Source organism: Mauremys reevesii, linkage group 3 (genome assembly GCF_016161935.1).
Source record: "Mauremys reevesii isolate NIE-2019 linkage group 3, ASM1616193v1, whole genome shotgun sequence".
NCBI classification, from domain to species: domain Eukaryota; kingdom Metazoa; phylum Chordata; order Testudines; family Geoemydidae; genus Mauremys; species Mauremys reevesii.
The window spans coordinates 208,238,733-208,257,186 of NC_052625.1; the positions used below are offsets into that span (position 1 = coordinate 208,238,733).

Here is an 18,454-nt window from a genome sequence, read left to right on the forward strand (position 1 = left end):
TCCAGCAGACACCATGCAGTGCTCTAAACTCTGGCAAAGGCTGCTGCTTCATTTGGGACGCAAGATACTGCAGCTCACCTCCCTCATACACTTTAGCTTTCCCATTCGTTTCAGCACCTTCCGGAGGCGGTCTCGTTCACACTGCTCATCTAATTCACCTCCCTCCTTCACAACTGGCTAAAAGCAAAGCAGAGAGAAAAAAGGTGAGCACAGGACCCACAGCACTCTGTAATTCTACATTCTGGGAATTTGCTCCATAATCCAGCTCCGTAATCTAAGCACTTTCTAAATCTATGGCTGTGTAGGAAACCTTCCAAAAGTGACCTGAATGTATCTGATGAAGCAATCTCTGCTTAAGTCTGCGGGACAACGGAACAACTTTAAGAGGAATGAACTATTCCATTCATCCCAGTGGGGTGATAACTATTTCACAGGTGATCATTTTAACATCCAACTAAAGGCCCCCACACTGATGAAAAGCCCAGCCAACCTACAGCTGCTGGGAAGAGGAGTATATACGCGGACCTTATAAGGGTGCTATCTGGTTGGGGCTCCATTTCTCATATCAGCCTTTGGCTATGGCTACACTTAAACTTCAAAGAGGCAGCGCTTTGAAGCGCTAAGTGTAGTCAAAGCGCCAGCGCTGGGAGAAAACTCTCCCAGCGCTGTCCGTACTCCACCTCCCTGTGGGGAATAACGGACAGCGCTGGGAGCGCGGCTCCCAGCGCTGGGGCTTTGACTACACTGGCGCTTTGTAGCGCCGCAATTTGCAGCGCTGCAGAGGGTGTGTTTTCACACCCTGCTGCAGCGCTGCAAATTTGTAAGTGTAGCCAAGCCCTCTGACTCCCAGGTATCGGATACATTTCAAGTTGCCCAGACCCTCTGCTCTCCAGAGTGGAGGAACATTCTCTTTCTGCTGTTCCCATCCTGTGAGTTAAGGGGCAGGGGAGGCCTCTGTTACTCTGCATGCCTGCAATCCCCCCTCCCTTTTCTTCCATTGTGTCCCCTCTTTCCTTGTGAATAACTCCTGCTGTCTCAGCTGTTGCTCAGAGCTTCTCAAGCAGTAGCAGCATGAAAGTGATACAATTCTCGTTGGTCTCACTGCTGTCCTCAGGGTTCCGAACAGCAGTAACACAACTGACAGTTTTGTTGGCAAACTCTGCAGCACAGATGGACAGCCCTGCTGTTTATATAGTATTATAAACACTATATAAAAAGCAATGAGGGATAAATTCACCAAGCCTAGGAACTCTCTCCCACTCTTCTGAATGACATCTCCCAAAGGATTTCTCTCTTCACTGCCAGACCTAGAGACAGAGGCTTCTTAAAGGTGACTAAAGGGGGAAAATGGGTTATGCCCTTTGTGTATCTTTATGAAGGATAACGGAGGACTGAAAGGTGTTTATTGCTTGTTTTTTTACTTTGAAAACGTCAGGATCTCAACTAGTCTGCTCTGTAATTGCTGGATGACTCTGATCTGTATTTTACAAAATCTTCCAGCCCTTTAGTGAAGGGGTGAGAAATATAGAGTCTTTAATAATCAGATCATTTCTTCTGGGTTTTTTTTTTCCCTCCAGAGTATTTGATAAATATTAATAACAAATTCACACCCAAGTGTTTTAAAGAGTCTGACTAGAAAGACCTTCCCATCTTTATCAGCTGTCACTTGCCTAGCATTTCTGACATCACAATGCTACTAGTTTTCCATGTATTCAGTCTTTCAGGAAAAACTGGTTAGATAAGACCTGAATTTTTAAAGGTAGAAAATGTTTGACAACCCACCACCTTTCAGTCTCTTTGTGCATCAAGAGAGCAACAAAGAGCTGTCTGGCCTGGAAGGTCAGGGCTTCTGCTAGACGTACAATATCAACGTTACCAGGTTGTTGTGATCTGCCATGATGTGGTATTTCATTCCTGCCAAAGACCTGAGCTGTTTTCCACAGTGATGACACGTGAACATCTCCTACAAGTAAAACAAGAGTGCAGACTGCATTAACACAAACCTCAGATATTGGGTGACTGTAGGAGAAATGGGGCAGCAGGCAGGGAGAAAAACCTTGTATGGGTCAGATAACTGCACAGTGAGAAAAAACCCACCATGCATTTGGAAGTCAATGAACAGATTTACAGGGGTATAAAGACTAGTGAAAGAGACAGGGTAAGAAAAAGAGAATGGATATGTCTCTGCCCACTTTCCTAAAACCACAAGTAACATGGAGAGGAAGGAGCAGTTGACTACATTGATCCAGGACCGGATTAACCTTTTGTGGGTCCAGCGCCAAACATATTTGTGGGGCCCCCTGGGGAATGAAGAGGCCAGGGGCAAAAGCACAGCAGGCAGGGTGGATTTGATTTAAATCATGATTTAAATCACTAGTTAGGAAGACTCAATTTAATCATGGGTTTCTACATAAAAAGTCCATTCTTGTTGGTTGTTATAACCTTAAAACATATTCTTCACAACTCAGGCCTGGTCTATACTATGAGTTTTTTTCAAATTTAGCAGTGTTAAACCGAAGTAATGCTGCACCCGTCCACACAACGAAGTCCTTTATTTTGATATAAAGGGCTGGTAATATCGATATCTGTACTCTTCCCCGACGAGGGGAGTAGCGCTGAAATCGATATTGCCATTTCGAATTAGGGTTAGCGTGGCCGCAATTCGATGGTATTGGCCTCCGGAACCTATCCCACATTGCACCATTGTGACCGCTCTGGACAGCAATCTGAACTCGTATGCACTGGCCAGGTAGACAGGAAAAGCCCCGCGAACTTTTGAATTTCATGTCCTGTTTGCCCAGCGTGGAGCGCTGATCAGCACAGGTGACCATGCAGAGCTCATCAGCACAGGTAACCATAACCATGCAGTCTGAGAATCGAAAAAAGAGCACCAGCATGGACAGTACGGGAGGTACTTGATCTGATTGCTATATGGGGAGAGAAGTCCCTAGCTGAACTACGTTCCAAAAGACGAAATGCCAAAACATTTGAAAGTCTCCAAGGGCATGATGGAGAGAGGCCACAATAGGGACTCACTACAGTGCTGTGTGAAAGTTAAGGAGCTCAGACAAGCCTACCAGAAAACCAAAGAAGCAAATGGAAGGTCCGGGCCAGAGCCGCAGACATGCCACTTCTATGCTGAGCTGCATGCAATTCTAGGGGAGGCCGCCACCACTACCCCACCCCTGACCATGGATTCCGAGGAGGGGGTAATCTCAGCCATGCCTGAGGATTCTGCAGACGGGGAAGATGAGGAGGAGGACGATGAGCTTGCGGAGAGCACACAGCACTCCGTTCTCCTCAACAGCCAGGATCTTTTTCTCAGCCTGACTGAAGTAGCCTCCCAACCCTCCCAAGGCAGTATCCCAGACCATGAAGCCATGGAAGGGACATCTGGTGAGTGTACCTTTGTAAATATAAAACATGGTTTAAAAGCAAGCGTTTTTAAATGATTAATTTGCCCTGAGGACTTGGGATGCATTAGCGGCCAGTACAGCTACTGGAAAAGTCTGTTAACGTGTCTGGGGATGGAGCGGAAATCCTCCAGGGACATCTCCATGAAGCGCTCCTGGAGGCACTCTAAAAGCCTTTGCAGAAGGTTTCTGGGCAGTGCAGCCTTATTCTGTCCTCCATGGTAGGACACTTGACCACGCCATGCTAGTAGCAAGTAATCTGGTATCACTGCATGACAAAGCCTGGCAGCGTATGGTCCTGGTGTTTGCTGGCATTCAAGCAACATCTGTTCTTTATCTTGCTGTGTTATTCTCAGGAGCAGGGGTAGGCAACCTATGGGACGGGTGCCGAAGGCGGCACATGAGCTGATTTTCAGTGGCACTCACACTGCCCGGGTCCTGGCCACCGGTCTGGGGGGCTTTGCATTTTAATTTAAATTTTAAATGAAGCTTCTTAAACATTTAAAAAACCTTATTTACTTTACATACAATAGTTTAGTATATATTATATAGACTTACAGAAAGAGACCTTCTAAAAACGTTAAAATGTATTACTGGCACATGAGACCTTAAATTAGAGTGAATAAATGAAGACTCGGCCCACCACTTCTGAAAGGTTGCCGACCCCTGCTCAGGAGAGTGATATCGTTCATGGTAACCTGGTTGAAATACGGGAATTTAATTAAGGGGACAGAGGTGGCCGTTCCTACGGGGCTGTTTGCCTGTGGCTGAAAAGAAATCCTTCCCTGCAGTTAGCCAAACGGGGGGGGGGGGGGGGGGAGAGTGAGGGGAGAAAGATTGGCGCTGAGCTTTTCGCGTTTGGCTAGCAGGGATCTTCCCTGATACCAGCCACGCGGTGGGGGGAAGGGGTAAAGCGATCATCCCAGAGAATTGGATGGTGGCAGGGGGGTTAGTTTGTTTTCTGCTGCTGCGCATTAACAGGAAAACTGCAGCACTCAATGGGCTTTGCTTGGTAGGTGGGAAAGGAGAGCGCTGGATATATGAAGGCTGCAGAAGCCAAAAGACAATGGCTTACCATGGCCGCATGCAAGCCGAATTCCATTGCCCGGACCTGCGTCTGTGATCTCTAACACCAAAGCCACAGGCACTCAATATTAAGATGCAAAATGCGACCTTGTACTGAAATCACATGTGCTATGTAATGTGAATAGTGTAGTTCACCGTGAAAGAGTATAACCATTGTTCTGTAAAATGTATCTTTTAAAATACTTCTCTCCCTCCCCCCCCTGCAGCTGCAAGTTTTTCAAGCCTCCCTCCTCTGTCCCAAAGGCTCTCTCAGATAAGGCGGAAAAAAAAAAAAAAAAGGACACGAGATGAAATGTTCTCAGAAATCATGGAATCGACCCGCAATGAAAGAGCTCATCTGAATGAGTGGAAGGTCACCCTATCCCAGTACAGGAAAACTGCAAGCGAGTGTGAGGCCATGAGGGACGAACGTGAGGAGAGGAGAGACGCTCGAGATGACGGGATGCAACACTGGGGCTGCTGCGTGATCAAACTGACATGCTCCAGCGTCTGGTGGAGCTTCAGGAACGGAAGCAGGATCACAGAGTGCCGCTGCAGCCCCTGTATAACCACCCTTCCTCCTCACCATGTTCCATAGCCTCCTCACCCAGACGTGTAAGAAGGCAGGTGGGGGGAGGCTCCGTGCACCCACCCACTCCACCCCAGTGGACAGCCCAAGCAAAAGGCTGTCACTACTTTGAATTTTTTTTAGTGGCCTTTTATTTCCCTGCTATCCTCCTCCCAAACCCCACCCAGGCTACCTTGTCAGTTCTCGCCCTCTTTTTATAATCAATTAACAAAGAATATATGATTTCTAAACGATAGCGACTTTATTTCCTTAGAAAGCAAGCTGTGATCGAAGGGGGAGGGTGGGTTGCTTACAAGGAATGAGTCAATCAAGGGGGTGGGTTTTCATCAAGGAGAAACAAACCAAACTTTCAAACCGTAGCCTAGCCAGTCATGAAACTGGTTTTCAAAGCTTCTCTGATGCGCAGCGCTTCCTGATGTGCTCGTCTAATCGCCCTGGTGTCTGGCTGCGCGTAATCAGCAGCCAGGCGATTTGCCTCAGCCTCCCACCCCGCCATAAAGGTCTCTCCTTTACTCTCACAGAGATTGTGGAGCACACAACAAGCAGCAATAACAATGGGTATATTGGTTTGGCTGAGGTCTGAGTGAGTCAGTAATGTGCGCCAGCGTCCCTTTAAACGGCCAAATGCACATTCTACCACCATTCTGCACTTGCTCAGCCTGTAGTTGAAAAGCTCCTGACTACTGTCCAGGCTGACTGTGTATGGCTTCATGAGCCATGGCATCAAGGGGTAGGCTGGGTCCCCCAGGATAACGACAGGCATTTCAACAGCCCCAACTGTTATTTTCTGGTCTGGGAAGTAAATCCCTTGCTGCAGCCATCTAAACAGAGTAGTGTTCCTGAAGATGCGAGCGTCATGAACCCTTCCCGGCCATCCCACGTTGATGTTGGTGAAACGTCCCTTGTGATCCACCAGTGCTTGCAGCACCACTGAAAAGTACCCCTTGCAGTTTACGTACTGGCTGCCCTGGTGCTCCGGTGCCAAGATAGGGATATGGGTTCCATCTATCGCCCCACCACAGTTAGGGAATCCCACTGCAGCAAAGCCATCCACTATGACCTGCACATTTCCCAGAGTCACTACCTTTGGTAGCAGCAGGTCAGTGATTGCTTTGGCTACTTGCATCACAGCAGCCCCCACAGTAGATCTGCCCACTCAAATTGATTCCCGACTGACCGGTAGCTGTCTGGCGTTGCAAGGTTCCACAGGGCTATCGCCACTCGCTTGTGAACTGTTAGGGCTGCTCTCATCTTGGTATTCTGGCGCTTCAGGGCAGGGGAAAACAAGTCACAAAGTTCCATGAAAGTGCCCTTACACATGCGAAAGTTTCATAGTCACTGGGAATCGTCCCACACGTGCAACACTATGTGGTCCCACCAGTCTGTGCTTGTTCCTGGGCCCAAAATCGGCGTTCCATGGCTAGAACCTGCCCCATTAACAGCATGATCTCCAAAGCACCGGGGCCAGCGGTTTGAGAGAATTCTGTGTCCATGTCCATATCACTCTCGTCGCCGCGCTGCTGTAGCCGCCTCCTCCTCGCCTGGTTTTTCAGGTCCTGGTTCAGCATAAATTGCACAAGAATGTGCGAGGTGTTTACAATGTCCATGATTGCTGTCTTGAGCTGAGCGGGCTCCATGCTTGCTGTGGTATGGTGTCTGCACAGTTCACCCAGGAAAAGGCACAAAACGGTTGTCTGCCGTTGCTTTCATGGTGGGAGGGAGAGGATATACCCAGAACCACCAGCGACAATGTTTTTTGCCCCATCAGGCACTGGGATCGCAACCCAGAATTCCAATGGGCGGGGGAGACTGGGGACTATGGGATAGCTACCCACAGTGCAATGCTCCGGAAATCGACGCTAGCCTTGGTACATGGACGCACACTGCCTAATTAATGTGCTTAGTGTGGCCGCGTGCACTCGACTTTATACAATTTGTTTCCTAAAATCGGTTTCTGTAAAATCAGAATAATCCCATAGTGTAGACATACCCTTAGAGATAGATTTAGGTTTCATTTTTAGAAAGTACACACTATACATTTTTAAACCATAATTTATTTTGAAAACTTTTCAGATGAGTTTTACAGCTATATCAGAAAATTAATGATTGTTTGGTTATTTCATTTACCAAAGGTAATTGAAGCAGATATTTATGAAGTCATTGGGAGGTGAACTATCTCCAATTCAAGAGGTTAATCATTAAAATTTGGAGGATTTTCTTGCCAGGCTATATTAGGAGTAGAACATCACCAGAGACACATTTACATTGTTTTATTTAACTAAAACAACAACCTTAAGTATTCTGGATTTTTTCCCTTCCACAGCAAACATAATATTTTAACAAAAAAAATATGTCCCTCACTTCTCACATTTATCTCGACTTCTCCTTGTCCAGATCTATTCTGCCCCCAACAATCTTCTATTAATTGAACGCTTTGAAACTTTTCACTTTTAAAGAGAGGTAAGGGGTTGACCCTGTGTACACAAATTTGCAGAGGGACAATAGAGTTGAGGTCTGTTATTTCTCACCTCTATACATTATTTATTTAAAAACATTTTTGCTGTTAACAAGCATGTTACCTCTGGAGACACAAATCCACAGTTTGAGAACTGCAAAACTAAGCATCTCTGATGGTATCTTCTAGACTGAGCACTGAGTCCCATTGGGTAGATAGAAAAATTAACCTAAATAATCTATACAGACATCTGGGAACCACATAAGATTGGGTCCCTAAACCTGTAGAACTGGTGAATGAAATGGTTTTTAACTGTTCACTTTATTAATGTAACTTCATAAGTAAAGTTTTATGAATGAACAGGGGTATTGAATGGGTCACACTTTATGTAATTGTTTTTAATTGTTCATAAGTAAAGTTTTATGAATGAAACAACATTCATTCATATAACCGGTTACCCCAATAACTGGCTAATTGACAATTAAGATGCTTGTTAAGAGCCATAGCTGTTCAGCCAGTTGCCCTTGTAAATTTCACTTCCAATCCAATTCCTGCTTAAATCACTGAGACTTGCACTGTTTCAGTATTGTAACTTCTGTTCGCTGTTTGCCATTCATTACACTTGTCTACTTCTGTTCACTGTTTGCCATATTGTAATTCAAACTCCATTTTAAAACGCTCACTCCATTTTGTAAAAGTTTGCTTCAACCCTCATTTTTGCAAATCCCTGCTGTAAATCTTATTTGTTTAGTTTAGATGTGTGAATGAGGTATGTATGGATGATGGAATCAACCTCCAGCACCAGCCTGTCCTGATGAAACAGAGTTCAAAACCAATGGCTGAAGATGCAGACAAGAGCCCTAACAAAGTAAGAAGAGTCCACCCTCAGAAGAAAAGAACAAAGGTACAATAGAAGGAAGATCAAAGCCAGGTCCCAGGCTGAAAGTCAGGTCTGCAACTGACGGGTAATCAATCACACCGAACCCAGAGGCAGCGTGACACAACAAGACCTATAGACACTGGATTCAAACTAAAGCCTACAAAAAGGATGAGTGAGATGGAAGACTTGGAAGGATAACATTCTGCTGCCAACATGGGAGGGCACACCCAGCCCTTTCTTGTACCCGGCTTTTCTGGCTAGTTAGCTGCCACAAGCTACGATCCCAAGCTGTGATCCCAAGCCACGAACTCAAGCTATGTTCAGGACTGGTAACTATACAGAAGCTGCAGAACATCTGATATGTGTGTGTGTGTGTGTGTGTGATATATATATATATATACACATACATATATATATACATATATATATAAATAAAAGTATTAAGGTATTAGCTAGTGGTTATAGATCAAATTGTTATAATAATAAATGTGGCATCTTGCCTTGCCCCCTGAAATGATCCTGTGTAGTTTCATCTGCATAACAAGCCATGAACTATTAGAACTCATTTACAAAACTTTTCTTAAACATCACATGAATATATTGTCTCATACTATAGAATCAGAATTTATAATCCCTATTCCATGATATAATGTATCTTAATTAAAACTATCTTTAGATTGGATTTTTGAGGGGAAAAACTATTTAAATTAAAAAAAAAAATGATTTTTTTTAAGTCATTGATTTTTATCCACCCTGACAGCTGGGCATGGGGGTGGGGGGTGGGGAAGGATTGGTCCCCAGCTGGAGTGAGGGAGGGGTCAGGGGTGAGATGAGCACAGTGGGGCATAGGGAGAGGATTAGTCCCTGCTGACTGGAGCAAAGCAGGGGCTGGGGTCAAAAACACAGTGGGGTGAGAGCTAGGGTTGCTCATTGGAGCAAGGGAGGGGCCGGGAGTAAACTGCAAGCGCAGCAGGGCTGGGGAGGGGGTAAACAGGATCCCCCCCCTCACCCCTGACCACATAGAGCGGGTATTTACCTTCTCTCTGGTTCTAGCCCATTCTCTTCGCCTCTCTCTGCACCGAGCTGAGGGTGGGGGTGCAGGGTCTGGGAGGGAGTTAGGGTGCAGGGGCAGGCTGGGGGTTGGGGTCTGGCCAGGAGCTAGAATGAGGGAGGGGGCTCAGGGTTGGGGCAGGAGGTTGGAGTGTGGAGCGCTTACATGGGGCAGCTCCCATTCAGTGCGAGGGGTATAGGTGGGTATGTGGGGGGGAGAGGGTGCAGGAGCTCCCGTTTGGTGCTCAGGGTGGGGATGTGAGGGGTGCAGGAGTCAGGGCAGGGGGCTGGGAGTTTGTGAGGGGGTGCAGGGGTCAGGACTGGGGAGGTGGGCTGGGGTTGTGGGGGTGCTCCCAGCCCCCACCCTGAGCAGTTCACAGCAGGGAGCCGGAGAGGGTATGCCCTGATTCCACCCCCTTTCCCAAGGCCCTGCCCCCCCTCTTCTCCACTTCCTCCTCTCTCTCTTGAAAGTTATTAAATGTTCAGCGCCAAGGAACAGATGGGGTAAAGGACTGAATTTTCCACAGCCTCCCTCACGTCCTGTGACCTCTTTCACCTAAAGAAAACTTGTGAGTGCAGGTGATGCAATAGCTCTTTACCGCCCTCCCAGTTATAGTGGTGGGGGATGAGTAAAGGTGGGGGTGCAGTGTTTAGGCTCCCTGACCCCCAATGCCTGCACACTTCAGGGGACAGCAACTGCTATTGGAAGGGGCATTTCCCTCACTAGTGTTAAGCCACCCGATGCTCCCAGGACTTGGAGGGACAGCGTGGCTGCTACTCTAGCCCAGACTGGAGCTGGGAGGAAGGACACGGGTGCTGCTGTGCAAGGTCCCTCACCCTCATTAGGAGTTGGAGCAAGGACAGGGAACCAGAGGCAAGGAGTGGGGAAATGGGAGGGGGGATCTGAGGGGAAGAGGGGTTCCCGGGCCGGGCAGGGGAAGGAGGATGGGGAGGAAGATCTGGGAAAAGGGGGCAGCCTGAAAAAAACATCGTTTCCTTCTGGAGAAGCAGACTCATCCTGCCCAGGGTCCAGGCAGTGGCGGCTGCTGCTGCTCCCCATCCCCCCAAACAGCTGATTGGGAGCATGGAGTGAAAGGAGGAGGGGCGAGTAAGAGGTGGGGGAGGGAGAGCTTTGGGCTGTGTGCAACAGAAGGACAGAGCCCCGGGCACAGCAGCACCAAGCTTCCCAGAGAAGAGAGGCTGGGCCAGGGCCCCTTTGGAGTATGGGGCCGGTGCCAGTGGCGCCATTGTAAATCTGGTATTGCACTGATTTACAGACAGGCAAATGGATACCTCACACATTAACATGATAGAAGGAAATGGTGTGGTTCTTGTTGGTCTGAAGGTTGTGTACCCACTGGCAGGTATTGCAGTCATTAAGCTGGAGAAAAAGGGAATGGGAGATGGTGCTATTCTGTCTCTCTCACCTGTCTGCAATTCGCCATATGTTTCTTCAGTCCCTCTACAGTCTTCCTGACCACAGCTCTGCATGTTGGACAGGTAACTCTGCCCTTACTTAGGATCTCCAGGTACCACTGTTCCTCCATACTGCCTGTCAGATCACAAGAATGGAGGCACAAGAGGAAAATCAAAAACAAAATGAAACACAACATAGGTTTCCTCTAGCTTGGGCAGAAGGGCTTTTCTTTAAGTTAATGGTTTGATTGCATTGCTGGGGAACAAATTCCCCATTCTACTAACTAAATCTGAATGTTGTGTTATCTCCTCACCCCACGCCAGATCACTTACACTGGAAACCAGGAAGGGAGCTGAAGGAATGAGGATTTCTGTGTGATTTCACTGTACATTAATAAATGGCTTTGCTACTTCATGCAAACGTGGAATTGCTCCAGAAGACCATGCCACACAACAGGCAAAGAAAAGCATACGGACAGGTGTGGCCTCCAGTCCCTGGCCCCTTTTGAGAATTAGCAGGAGAAGTTTCAGCTCCAAAGATTCTCTGGCCTGAAAATGGTTTCAGAGAATGAAAGCCAGAACTGGAATCCTTACGGCAATGTGCTCCAATACAGTTCCTCCTTATATGTAACTCTAAAAGGTGTTCCCTTGAGACAGGAGGAGGCTGTTGTGAATCAGACCATTAGATGGACCACTGGCCTGACCCAGTATGGCCGTTCTTATGTTCTTAATCATAAGGTCTTCTGAATAGGAGCTGGGAGTTGAGTGGGTGTAGTAGACACTCCACTGGTTACTCCGCCGATTGTAACAAAGACTGAAGTCCAAAGTCCAACATTCTAGAACAAAGGTGTTACTGTATGGCTACAGACGGGGTTGCTTGAGCCTCTGGCTATCAGGCTATGGCGTGGGGTGATTTGTAGTAATGCCTTCATTCTGCTGAGTGAAAGAAATATGAATATTTTGCTGTCGTCTAGGCTGAAACCAGCTTGATGTATTTCTGCACAATTCAAGAAGTGATTCCCTCCCCAGGCACCACTGAACGTGCATTGCCAGTACAAAGTCTAAATTTCCACGCCTTAGAAAGGGAACATTACCATAGAATAGGTTTAACTGACAGAAAGTGGTAAAGATCAACATGCTGCAACGCCCACCATTAGATATTCCTACAATGCCATCGGGTCCAAATGACAATGGTATCCAAAAGCACTTTGGATAAAGCAAAAAGCAAAGTGACTGAGATCATAGAAAAACATTACCCAGGACTGACCACACAGAACTACAATCACCTCTTACCTGTTGCATAAACACTGCTCGTCCCTCTTACCTGCTGCATACGTTGGTGGCTCTTTCCGCACATAACGCCCTTTGGATTTGGGATTTTGTTGCACCCCAGCTCGTTGCTTTTTCCTTGCTAAAATTTAAACAATGAGAAAACCTGTGAAACCTAATTCTGAAAACCTTCATTAGACAGAAAGTGGAGCTCGTGGGGCAGGGGCCCTATTCAAGATACTGGCTTGGCAGGCAAGGACTGCAAGGGTCAATTTCTCTCTTCAGAGGACTGAAGTTTATTTACTGATTTTAAAATGGAGTCCATTAGCTCAGCATCCAAAGCTAGTTAAATATGGCTCATGAAATAAAGACTATAAAACCCTACTGCACAAATGGAGATATAAAAGGCCTAAGTCAAGAGTGTATGTGATCTATAGGACACCCTGAAGTTCATGCAACTGGGGCTCTAGTGTGCCCCATAGGAAGCAGATTCCAAAGGTGGGGATTTTTTTCTGAATCCTACACTACATAGCCCAGAGAATAAGCAACAGGAACACACAGGAAGAGCAGCCCAGGAGACTACAACCACTATAATGGGATGTGGGAAGAGAAGCATGAAAGGAACATAGAACTGTAAGGGACCTCCTGGATCATCAAGTGCAGTCCCCTCCTATAGCAGGAAACCCCATGATATAATCCTGTTCAGAAACTTATCAACCTCCATTGTAAAACTAGTAAGGAGTAGTAGGGAAAACAGCCTATCAGGAGGCTGCTCCAGAACCTCACTCCTCTGATGGTCAGAAATCTTCTAATTTCCACACCAAATTTTAAAATGGTCAGTTTATATCTATTTGTTCTTGTGCCAACATTTCCCCTCCCTGGCATTTACCCCTTTGATGTATTTACGAAGCGCAACAATATTCCCTCAGCCTTCATTTTGCTAGGCTAAAGAAGCTAATCTTTCTTCATCTTCTCTAGTCAGACCTGATCACCCTAGCAGCTCTTCTCTGCACCTGTTCCAGGTCCAACTCATCTTTCTTGAAAATGAGCTACCAGAACTGCACACACTATTCCAGAGGCGGTATTACCAGTGCCTTGCACAAAAATATTAATACCTTCCTATCCCTTCTGGAAATATCTCACTTCATGGCTGTGTGAACATTGGTGGCTTGTGGTCATTTTGTGACCAGTACATACACCCAGGTCTTTCTGCTCTTCTGTTGTTTCCAAATGAAGAGTTCCCACTTATAGCAGACATTTTTATTAGTCAGTAAATGCATGACATCGCTTTTTACTATTACATTTCATCCCATTTATATTTTTCTAGTCCTCAACGTCACCCAATTCTTCCTGTGTAATATCCCAACCCTCCTCTGTACTGACAATGCCTCACAACTTTGTGCCATCAGCAAATGTCATTAACATACACCTACTTTTTGTCCTAAGGTAATTAATGAAAATAAGAAAAAAAAGACTGGTCTCAAGACAGATCCTGGAAAAACTCCATTAGTTAGCTCCCTCCAGCTGAATAGTTCTCTTTTCAGCACAACCCATTGATACATCCCTTTTAGGGAGTGGTTTTGGAGAGGAGGGATAGCTCAGTGGTTTGAGCATTGGCCTGCTAAACCCAGAATTGTAAATTCAATCCCTGAAGGGGCCATTTAGGGATCTGGGGCAAAAATCTGTTAGGGAGGGTACTTGGTCCTGCTGTGAAGGCAGGGGACTGGATTCAATGACCTTTCAAGGTCCCTTCCAGCTCTATGAGATAGGTATATCTCCATCATAAACAAAACAAAAAAAAAACCAACGTTTCCTTCCTTGCCTTACAATTCCTATACCAATTCCCATCTTCTCCTTCTTACGTAATAATTCCCCAGGTGGTACCATGTAAAATTCCTTATTGAAGTCCAGATAGATTGGCTCTACTGCATTTACTTTGTTTAAGAAATCAGTCATCAAATCATAGAAAGATATCACATTAGCCTAGGATGATCTACCTTTGGAAACCCATGCTGCATTTCATCCCCTTTTCCATTTACCTCCATGTCCTTAATTAGCCTTTCTTCAAAATTTGTTCTAAAGCTTTACATACTGTGACAATGTATCCCATAATGCTTGAAATTATGAATATTGGCTGTATACTTGCTTGATTTCTAAGTAAGCTTTGTAAGGCATTTGGTCAGCTTCTTTAGAAAGTATCAGAGGGGTAGCCGTGTTAGTCTGGTTCTGTAGAAGCAGCAAAGAATCCTGTGGCACCTTATAGACTAACAGACGTTTTGCAGCATGAGCTTTCGTGGGTGAATACCCAGTGGGTATTCACCCACGAAAGCTCATGCTGCAAAACGTCTGTTAGTCTATAAGGTGCCACAGGATTCTTTGCTGCTTCTTTAGAAAGGAATTCACAAAGTTAAGTGCCCAATCAAGAAGCACTTAAGGAATCATGCATCTTGGAATGCTCCAATCCACATAAGAAATCTTCCTGGAGACATTCAAGATATCATGGGGGCAATGGTTTCTGCCTGTAAAAACTGTGAGTCATGCGTGGACATGTGACTTGCCCAGGTGACTCCAGAACTCCATCTTGGAGCTGGACTTTGCATAGGAGAGAGAAGAGGGTCTCCACCCAGAACAGAAAGTCTATTTAAGCCTGTGGGAGACCCCTCCATTTGGTCTTCATCTGGCTAAAGAGAGCCTCTTCACCCCAAGGATATCTGACAGAAACTGGAACAAAGGACGATAACCACAGGGGGTGTGAGTGATTGCTGGACCCAGACCAGAAGGAGACTAATCTGTAAAAGGAAGCTTACTGGTGAGGGTTACTACTTGGAATCACTTAAATCCTACTTTCTGTATTTAATAAAATCACTTTTTACTTATTAATTAACCCAGAGTACGTATTAATACCTGGGGGGGTGGGAAACAGCTGTGCATCTCTCTCTATCAGTGTTATAGAGGGTTTATACAGGGTAAAACGGATTTATTTGGATTTAGACCCCACTGGGAGTTAGGCCTCTGAGTATTAAAGACAAGAACACTTCTGTAAGCTGCTTTCAGTTAAGCCTGCAGCTGTTAGGGGACGTGGTTCAGACCTGGGACTGGGTTTGCAGCAGGCTAGCGAGTCTGGCTCAAACCAGGCAGGGAACTTTAGTCCTGAGCTGACAGGGCAGGAAAGCAGGGGCAGAAGTAGTCTTGGCACATCAGGTGGCAGCTCCCAAGGGGGTTCTGTGATTCAACCTGTCACACATATCACTAATGTCAGATGAACAGGTCTATAGTTGCCCAGATTAACACCCCCCCCCACACACACACACTTTCTTAAATATACATATTATATTTGTTATTTTCCAGTCATTTCCCCCAATTTGATAGATCAGGGGTTCTCAAATTGGGGGTTGGGACCCCTGAGGGGGTCACAAGGTTATTACATGGGGAGTCACAAGCTGTCAACCTCTACCCCAAACTCTGCTTTGCCTCCAGCATTTATAATGGTGTTAAATATATAAAAAAGTGTTTTTAATTTATATGGGGGGTGGGGTGTCACATCCAGAGGCTTGCTATGTGAAAGGGGTCATCAGTACAAAAATTTGAGAACCAATGTGCAAGATTAAAAATTCTTGCTACTGGACTTGCAATTTCATGTGCGAAATCACTCAGTATTTAGGGATGGAGATTCTCTGATCCCCTGATTTAACTCTTTGAGCTGTATTTCCACATTGGATGTGGTCATTTCCATTTCTACACACTTATTTCCACTAGCCATCCTGCCTTTGTTCCCATGTGCTACATTTTCATCCTTACTGAATACTGAGGCAAAACATTGGTTTAGTTTTTTGGGCCATACCTAGATTATTCTTAATCTTTCCTCCTTCCATAGTGGTTGCACTTCCTGTCTTTTTATTCTCTTTTATTTATATGTCTAAAGAATTTTGTACTGCTTGTTTTAATTTAATTTTTAACTCAAATAATAATAATAATAGGAGATACACCAATCTCCTAGAACTGGAAGGGACCTCGAAAGGTCATTGAGTCCAGCCCCCTGCCTTCACTAGCAGGGCCAGGTACTGATTTTTGCCCCAGATCCCTAAGTGGCCCCCTCAAGGATTGAACTCAGAACCGTGGGTTTAGCAGTCCAATGCTCAAACCTCTGAGCTATCCCTCCCCACAGCCTCACTTTTGGCAATTCTCACTTTATCCCTATGTTTTGACCTCCACGACATACCTTTCTTTCCTGATCAACCCCTTCCTCCATTCTTTTCAGGAAACTAATACTAAGGCCATTCAATGCTTCATAAACCGTAACCAATATTTTGAACTGTACCCAAGGGCAAGCAGCAGACAACTGCTATCAAGCACCGTGGCTCCAGCAGCACATGGTAACAACATAGTAAGCTGAGAGCACACACAGGTCTGTGGCTAGGAACTACAAGTTATTCATATTACCAGGAACTTTCTGCTTCTTTCTGGAAAATTCTTCATAATCTTCATCATCCTCTCGCTCAGATTTCCTCTTTCCTCTGGAAGGTGATTCTCCTGTGAGGTGTCAGAGAATGAAGACAGGTCAGTCCTGCTGAGGCTCAGGGAGTGTAACATCACACCTAGCCGATCTCCATCTGTTGCTTCAGTTTCCCCTTATCTCCAGTGATGCTCTCTCAGTCTTCAACATGGTTTGGTTGCTGAGGTGACTTAGCTCTGTGGCCAAGCCCCAAAAAATCCACACCCCTGCTGGCATATCAAAGTCCAAACCAACACAGAGCCAAAATAGTCTTCTGCCTTGCTACTAAGCTGGGCACAGCCTTTCCTTCCCAAGGGTCTATCTTCCCTTCCAACCCTGCCCTTCTCCTGGGCTCAGCTCTAGCCCCACCTGGGCTTTGTTCAGTCTCTCTATCTTCCCCTCGTTCTCGGGGGTCATTACAGCTCCCTGCTAGGTGGCAGTATGGGGGAAACTCATTCACCTCTTCAATGCATTCCCATTCCTGGGAACACAAACAACTAGGCTTTCTGCCTCCTGTCCCTCCAACCCACTGCTCTCTTCCTAATCTTTCATCCCTCCCAGATTCCCTCCAACACACTCTTCTATACAGCACTGACTCCCAGGGTTGTTCTCTCTGCAGTCCCTCTATGATTGAATCACCAGCTCCCCTTATTTCCCCACCATGACTAGTTTAGTCATATGACTTCGCTTATTTCCTCCACCTGGGGAGGCAAACTAAAAGTATGGCATAGATGCAACTGAGCCTCAACCCTTTTAAAGGGCCAGCTTACCCTAAGACAGGAAGCAACTACTTGTGCGCAAGTGGGAGGCAAGGAGTACAGCTGACATGAGAGCCAGAAAGAACAGTCAGAGATCACAGCCAGGTAAGCAGTAACACAGAACAGCCACATGCACCTCGGGGCCTTATGAGGAACAAGGCTGAAGACCTGGGCCCTGTCTACACTAAGAAATAACAAGTGGGTCACCCTGGCCAGCCCTCAGCTAGAGCTGAAACTGATTTAGTGGTTAGTATAGATCAGAACCAGAAAGTTGTTAGGTTTTGGATGAACTCCTTCTGTAACGGATACTCAACATGCTTTCATAGTGGCCAAACTGCACACAATCCTAGTCAAAGGGAAGCCAAGGGAAGACTCAACATGTGGAAAAGGGGTTAGTTAAGTGGGGAACACAGTGGTTGTTCTGTCAGGAAGGTAGAATTTTTTGCAGGTCCTTGAAAGGACTGGAAGTGCCGCACTGCTCCCCAGTTCTATGCAGAAAGAGAGAAGTCACACACACCCCACTGCCAGAACCCAGAGGATGGAGAATGCACTGGAAAGTTTGAGAGAAGGAGTATAAAACACCTTCCGGAAGAGTTTGCTCCTCTGTAATATGCATGGAAATGGGAGCCAAATCAGGAGAAAAGATGCAGGGAGGAGCCCCTTATTTGGGATCCTGAGGCCCATGTCCAGAACAAGGAACTGGCAACCAGCACTTAAAACTGACCCTCAGCTGCTGCTCACAAAATTTCCAGTCAGGTCCCCATTAGTCATGAAACTGCTGCAGAGACTGCTACAGAGTTTGCATTGGCTCATGTAAATCACCTGCCCACCACAGCCATTCTCAGGGGGAAGCTCCTCATCCATAACAGAAGAGATTCCAGGAAAGCTCATCTGACCACCCACTACTGCCTAGTTTGTATTCTGCTTGCTGTAAGGCACTGAGACACCATGAACACAGACAGGGCTCCCCCCCGCCCCTCCTTAGTGCACTGGAGGAAGAAACCCCCACATAGGACACAAATGCTGATGCAGCACACACATGGGATCTTTCCTCTCAAAAATCAGGA

The 18,454-nt window shown here is 46.2% G+C and overlaps 1 protein-coding gene across 4 annotated transcripts in view; it reads right to left on the minus strand.

Annotated features, from left to right (window-relative positions):
- ZNF512 (zinc finger protein 512) overlaps window positions 1–18,454 on the minus strand; it is a 65,156-nt gene that overhangs the window by 20,777 nt on the left and 25,925 nt on the right. For all 4 annotated transcript variants that reach the window (XM_039529658.1, XM_039529657.1, XM_039529661.1 and 1 more), the window contains 5 exons: window positions 16,578–16,667; window positions 12,193–12,279; window positions 10,880–11,004; window positions 1,877–1,963; window positions 79–177 (listed from right to left, as the gene is read on the minus strand). In XM_039529658.1, the coding sequence (XP_039385592.1) occupies window positions 79–177; window positions 1,877–1,963; window positions 10,880–11,004; window positions 12,193–12,279; window positions 16,578–16,667 (488 nt within the window). The remainder of the gene's footprint in view (window positions 1–78; window positions 178–1,876; window positions 1,964–10,879; window positions 11,005–12,192; window positions 12,280–16,577; window positions 16,668–18,454) is intronic.